The sequence below is a fragment of the Osmerus eperlanus genome, chromosome 5 (assembly GCF_963692335.1).
Source record: "Osmerus eperlanus chromosome 5, fOsmEpe2.1, whole genome shotgun sequence".
NCBI classification, from domain to species: domain Eukaryota; kingdom Metazoa; phylum Chordata; class Actinopteri; order Osmeriformes; family Osmeridae; genus Osmerus; species Osmerus eperlanus.
In genome coordinates, this window is record NC_085022.1 from 14,958,304 (window position 1) to 14,964,985 (window position 6,682).

The 6,682-nt window shown below is 41.2% G+C and overlaps 1 protein-coding gene across 1 annotated transcript; it reads right to left on the reverse strand.

Annotated features, from left to right (window-relative positions):
• Positions 1–627: 627 nt before the first annotated feature.
• On the reverse strand, positions 628–4,696 carry pim3 (Pim-3 proto-oncogene, serine/threonine kinase). The gene is made up of 6 exons (XM_062461880.1): positions 4,333–4,696; positions 3,920–4,029; positions 3,759–3,809; positions 3,292–3,655; positions 2,206–2,382; positions 628–2,093 (listed from the first exon to the last, which is right to left on the reverse strand). Exons 1-6 carry the CDS (start codon positions 4,415–4,417, stop codon positions 1,903–1,905), a joined length of 978 nt encoding a protein of 325 aa, XP_062317864.1. The 5' UTR covers positions 4,418–4,696; the 3' UTR covers positions 628–1,902.
• Positions 4,697–6,682: the final 1,986 nt, after the last annotated feature.

Genomic DNA, 6,682 nt, shown 5'->3' on the forward strand with positions numbered 1-6,682 from the left:
ACATGAATATCATGTTATATAACTGTTATATAAAAAATATAAAAAGAAGAAACAAGACTAGTAAAACTAATGTTCATCTTATGATACTACACGATGGCTTATCTGAATTTGTCGTGGTTTTGAACGTCTTAAAGCCATGTGTCGTAGAGAGTAGAGATAAACTGTCAGATAACTGCAACATCAATTTCCAGCACTCTCTCTCTGAACTCATTACACAGAGTAAATGAACAAACGCCCTCAGCATCCTCGGATGCAGTCATATCCTGAAAATAGGACCTGCATGCCATTTGTTTTGCCATAGGGGGCAGCACAACCCCACTGGAGGGACGGGAAAACTTACCATCCGCGCTATTCCTGGAATCTTGTGACTCAGATGTTTTAGTCACCGTTACAGGCAGCTCCATGGCAAGAAATTACTCATAGGTCACAATACTGGGGACCACGACTGCAGTACATGCATTAGCAGGAAAGAATGGGTTCTGTTATGACTAGCTTGTGTTTTTCAGAAGGACGAGTTGAGTTTAAATGTTGTCCACGAGTTGGATTATAGGTTATTGTTGACGTTGTGTGTCAGGTTTGGCTACGTTAACTGGAGCCGTGTCTATCACAGAGACATCACAAGGGAGGTCATTTATATACAAAAAGGTTTATTTGAAATTTTGGTATGAAAAATAGTCTCCCCATCATGATTTCACACTTAAAATTGTAAAAGAAAGGTAAGCACTCGCATTTAAGCCACATTAGGGGGATAAAATAACTGATACGAATTGATAAGTTCAGCTTTTGAATGTACAATTCTCTACATCATATCTATTGTACTCAGCCTGTAAGTTGAACCACTAGCAAGAGTAAGTTTGATTTCAAATTAAAGCACACATTAATTTGTTCATATTGACAAGAACCAGTTTAGTGTTTACTGTTTTTCCAAATGAGAATGGCAGGAATGCAACAAAAAAAGGGGAGAGGGGGGGACAACATCATGGTAGAATCCTAATTCTGGGATTTCCTTTCAGTTTATATAAAATAAATAAATAAATAGCCACAGAGTGTGGAATGTCTTGTACAAATAAATATACATGGGAGAATGTACATAAATATACACATTCAAAAATGAATAATAAAAATACAAATGAGACCATGAGTATTGCATTGATTGTGCATTTCACCCCCAAGTCCCAGCCTGTGTACTGGGGCTCTGATGTCAACAGAAAAAAAAAAGTTCAGAAACACAAGGATGTCATAACCCTTTAGTAAGCCATTCAGAGGGAGAGGGTTTCTATGCTTTCAGTACACATTCAGAGAAACAAATGAGGAACCCCTTTTCCACACAGTTGTGCAGGCATTTCGAGTGAGAGCAGCAGAGAGAATGTAGTGTGAGCTGAATGTGCGTTTCAAGTATTCCACCACATCAGTGGGCGGGATCCTGTGTCACATGATCCTGATGCTGCCTTGGGATTGGCTCCGTGATAAGGGGGCTCCCCCTGATTGGTTAGCCCCTTTGTCAAGCATCTAACAACAGGACAGGTTAATAGGACTAGGGCCTCACCAAAGCAGCTTTCAACAAGGCACTCCAAACAAATGAATAAAGACAGAAATAGAAGTGTTAGAGCTCTATAAGAGCTGCCAGGAGGTTTGAACAGAAGGGGGTCACAGAAAACATGAACCAGCCCAAAAATTCTTTAAAATAAAAAACCACCAGCCAGATCACCCAAATAAGTTCCCAATGAAAAAATACCTCCTCAAAATAACTACTATAGAGTTGGGAGAAAAAAAAAAAATCATAAATTATAGTCTCTCCCTTCCCTCCAAAAAACAAAAACGTGTTTTTCAACCCACACCTACAGTGACACTGAGGGGGTCCATATGTCCATAACCATGCCGGTGTTCACGACCGTCAACTAATCAGAGACTCTCCTTGCTAGAGTTTGTGCTCGATGAGGAGTCGGGCCCAATGGTGTGCAGTGTGATTTCGCCGTCGTCCGTTTTGGAGTCTTGAGCAGTCACTCGCATCCACGGGTGGTCGAAGATCTGCTCCAGTGTAGGTCTGTCAGAGGGCCTCAGGCAAAGGCACCACTTAATCAACTGCTGACACTCTGTACAGGGCGAGAAAGAGAGAGGGGGGGTTATGCATGAGACACAACACAGGTGCATGACATTTTTCCTATAGAACAGAGGAGGCTGTCAGAGAGGAAGAGAGAGACTCACCAGTAGAGATTTTCCTCCTGAAGAGCAGACGGCCCCTGAGGATCTCCTCATCCTGCTCGAAGGGGATGTCACCACAGACCATGTCGTACAGGAGCACACCGAGGGACCACACAGTCGCAGAACGCCCGTGGTACCTGTGGAACCGGATCCACTCAGGGGGACTGTACACTCTGGTGCCTGTTGATAACCCAAGAAAAAAAAAAATCTATTAAAGACCTTGGATCGTGGAATTATTTAAATTAAACAAAAAAGAAATGGAAATGGGTAGGCTATAGGATAACCGAGTTTGGAATCTGTCTAATCTCGAATAGTGGTGTGGACTGCGACACCAAGGTATGCTATTCAAGTCAGGTGACCACTTAGACTAGAGAAACCCCACCAGTCTGGCGCCCCTCCCTCCACTGTGGCTACATTGCGCTCAGCCTGACTGCAAACCAAAAATACATCCTTGAACAAAACACAGAGGGAGGGTTGACCCATGCTGTGCCAGAGCGCATCTACTTGTTAATTATGGGCCACGACGATATTTCTGTAAATAGCCTTGAAACTTCCTTCCCATAACAAAGCACGTTTTCCTAGCATAAAAGCTTAAGCCCAGCCACCTACCCTCCCCATCCCAAGGACACGAGTAACTTGGATACCAAACAAAAACAGGAATGCATGATGGGGGCCATCACGTGTCCTAAGACTCGGGTTTCACAACAAACGTAGCTAACAATGTTACGTGGCACAGCAGTTACATAGTAACCTAGTCAATCACATCAAAGGCAGCACTATCTCACTGCTCTAGTCCCGTGATAGCACGACCGAGTGTTATGCGTCAAGCATAAGCACTACTGGCGATTCTAATATAAAATACTAACTGAACCAATTAAATCACATTATGTTTACCGTTTCGAGGCTGCACTTGACACAAAACGTAGGCTATTTAAAAGTCCTTTGGTGTTGAGGGGATACCCCAAGACGGACAAACTACTGCGTACGCCATTGAGGGCGTCTTCGATGAACGCATCATACGATCAGTGGGGATCAGTTGACAATTTTGCTCAAACAATCAATCTCGTTCAATAAAACAAAATGTCCTACCGTCAAAGTCTGTGTAGACTGTGTCCTTGAGAATTGCTCCTGAACCAAAGTCTATGAGCTTCAGATCTCCGCTTCTTAGATCCACGAGCAGGTTTTCATCTTTAATGTCTCTGTGTACGACACCACAATTATAGCAATGCCGCACTGCCTCCAAGACCTGACGGAAAAATCCCCGCGCAGAGTCTTCGTCCAGGGCTCCCTTTTCGGTGATATAATCGAACAAATCCTTAACCATCTCAGGTCGTTCCATGATTATTAAATAGCCATCGGGTCGCTCATACCAATCGATAAGCTTGATAACGCCTCGGAATGTCGTGCCCACTTTTTTCAATAACACGATCTCAAGAGGGACCACCGCACCGTTCTGTGATGGAAGCAAGTGTACATAAATAAATGGGTTAATCCTGCACATTTCACAAATTGGGCTTTTTTACACATTTAACTGGTTGCACGTGTCAAAAACTTACCAGAGTGCCCCATTCCGTGACTCTTTCTTTGGCAACGTGCTTTACAGCAACCTATGATATAAAAAGAGGGCATCGTGAGAATGCTGGCGAATCAGTCGGTGCCGCGCGAAATGCGGCCATGTGGTACGACCAAAACAAAGCATTGAGTAGTATTCCCATACCGGCAAACCATCGGAGACTCGATTGCCGGCGTATACAGTGCCAAATCCACCGCTTCCAAGCACAGATCCTACATGGTAAACCTTATCGAATGGTTCCTTCTCTGCTTTCACTGTAAAATTAGAACAAAACAAGAATTGGAATATGAGTCTCTTAAAATGCACAACCGGCACGCGGCTTTCAAAATGGCTCCAGATTTTTTAAGGTCAGCCTTGCTGCTAGCGGTAGCCCCTCCGCTGACTGGCATGGCACGATTTGAGAATAAGTAACCTAATACACTGCCATGTAAACCAATAAAAAATACAATCTTTAATCGCTAATTTACAAGTGTGATATTGTTCATTTATACAGCAATATACCGTGGCAACGCTAATCGTAAGCATATTAATTGAAAAATAGTGGGGAAATCCCTTACCTTGTTGAAGCTGTATTTTCACCGGTAAATCCATGCTAGACGTGCTGCAAATTTGAGAAAATGAGCCAAATTTGGAAAGCAACATATTTGCTTGTCTCCAAAACGAGACCCTTGTTGCTCAGAAAATTATCCAATTACGCACGAAGACGCCTTGAAATATCAAGGTTAAAAGACAAATTCGTCGCAAATTTCACAGGATCGACGTTGAAAAGTTATACTCCAGTAATAAAAATGAGTATTAATAGGTTGTTGATGAATTCAAATGAAAATCCAGAAATCTAGTTCCTTTTTGCACATCTTACATGGGCGTAAAGTACCACGGTCAGTCTCTTTCCAGTTGATCCACTGCCTTCTCCCGCGAACTCTGTAATCTCTGGATATAACGAGGTCGAGGCTACTCTTTAAAGCGAATGGTATGCCATGTAAAGGGTGTAGATCCCTCCGCCGCCCCCTATTTATATTTCCCCCCGTTCACTTGGTTTTAAAAACCACACATGGACGGTTTGTCAAATCCAGTTTATATATCTTGAAATGTATAATTTTTATCGAAAATTTATCTGAGATATTTATCCTAAAGATAGGATCTACTTTTATGTAGTACCACACGCCCAGGGATATTGACTGAGTCACCCACCGAGTAGTGCTTCGTTTTCATCAGGGCTAATTTGTATCCAGTCAATCTATATTATTCTACAGTGTTATCGTTTAATTTATAATATATTGGTGACCAATTCAATTAATATTCATGAGGCCTCTTTACATTTTTACCTTTTTACACTTTTAATGTAACCACTGCAGAATGTAGACTCACCAGTGGACTAGGTTGATTGTATTTCTATAAAATGTGCATGACTGAATACTATTGATGCGATTATTTCATCAAATTTCTCTTCTTTCATTCCCAAATGTTTTAGTACATGAATGTTGAATGCACCTGCCTAAACTCATTTCTGTCCATAGAGGGTGCTATAATGATTATTGGCCAGTCTCATTATCATTTGTCCAAACAGGTTACAAATGTCTTAAAGTTTGTGTACTCCTACTCCTACGTCCAGTTGTGTTTTAGACATTTTAGAAATTTCACATGTGATGAACTAAGTAATAGCATTTTCTGACCCCATGTACAATTTAACAATGCAGCGTGTGGAACGTGAATGGATAATGGTCAAATAACACATGACCAAAAAACTTGAGCTGTTTCACTCAGATTGTTAATCTGGGCATTGAGATTGACATCAAAAGTAGATACCTCACAAGACTTTGAAGTTCTATAGCTACTTCTGATGCTCTATGAAATTCTCATGAAAGACTTCCTCCAGAATGGAAGGCAGGACTCAGCCTTTAAGATAGTACCAATGGATAATGTTCGTGATGAATAGTGGCTTTCTCTGGCCCCCTCCCCCCTGTTTTTTATCATCTCTCTATAGGCTCTATGGTTTAGTTCCTGGGGGACGAGTCAAAGATAAGTCAAGGTCTATGGTACTTAGCAACATGTATTATTCATCATTAGAAACTGTGTGAGTATCTGTGTGTAGGGAAGTGGTGGGGGATAGGGGCTTGGAGGTTTTTGTCTTAATGAATGGTAAAACCTCTACACATCACAATGAACGCCAAAGTGGATCATTGTGAAGGAAATGTTCTATCTGTGTACCCTCTATGGAGTAATTAATCGGTGTGTTTTAGTCATCGCGTAGAGTAAATTGCTACTGTTTAAGGCTAAAGTGAGTGTCTGCATATTTGTTTGAAAAACTGTTCCAAAATAGATTTTTAAAGGGAGCCTTAAATTTGACAAATTTGGATTTTGGATTGAGGCCAAATTATTTGACATAGTTACACCACTATTGTTCCTCAAAAAGAACACATTTTCAGTCCTTTTTTTGTCCAGGTTCTGACTTTGAACACAGTGTTTACCATGTACTTTCAGTTTAGCTTTCTCTAAACTGAGATAACCAATTATTCCTACCAAGGGCAAATGATTGTAAAAGTATAAGATCAGAGATAACTACAACAACACACCTCTCTTTTATAACTTTATCTCTATTATATAAAAGTCCTTACTGATATGGACGCTGTAAAAAGATTAGCAAGCTTTGATCCCTCTCTTAATATCTCACAAAAGCATTGCCTTAGGTTTCCGGTGTGCTATCGACTCCGTCATAAAAGCTTGATGTTGATTTCTGTTTCCTATGGTTTGAAAAGGTGCTGGTCTCATGATGTGAGCTTGAACTTTGAGACCAGCCCCCACTCTTAGCTGTCCACGGGTTGTCTGAAATTGTAAACATGTCCACAGTAGACCATGTATATACTATACATTGTTCTTCATACACTACAATACACACAAGGATTTGTA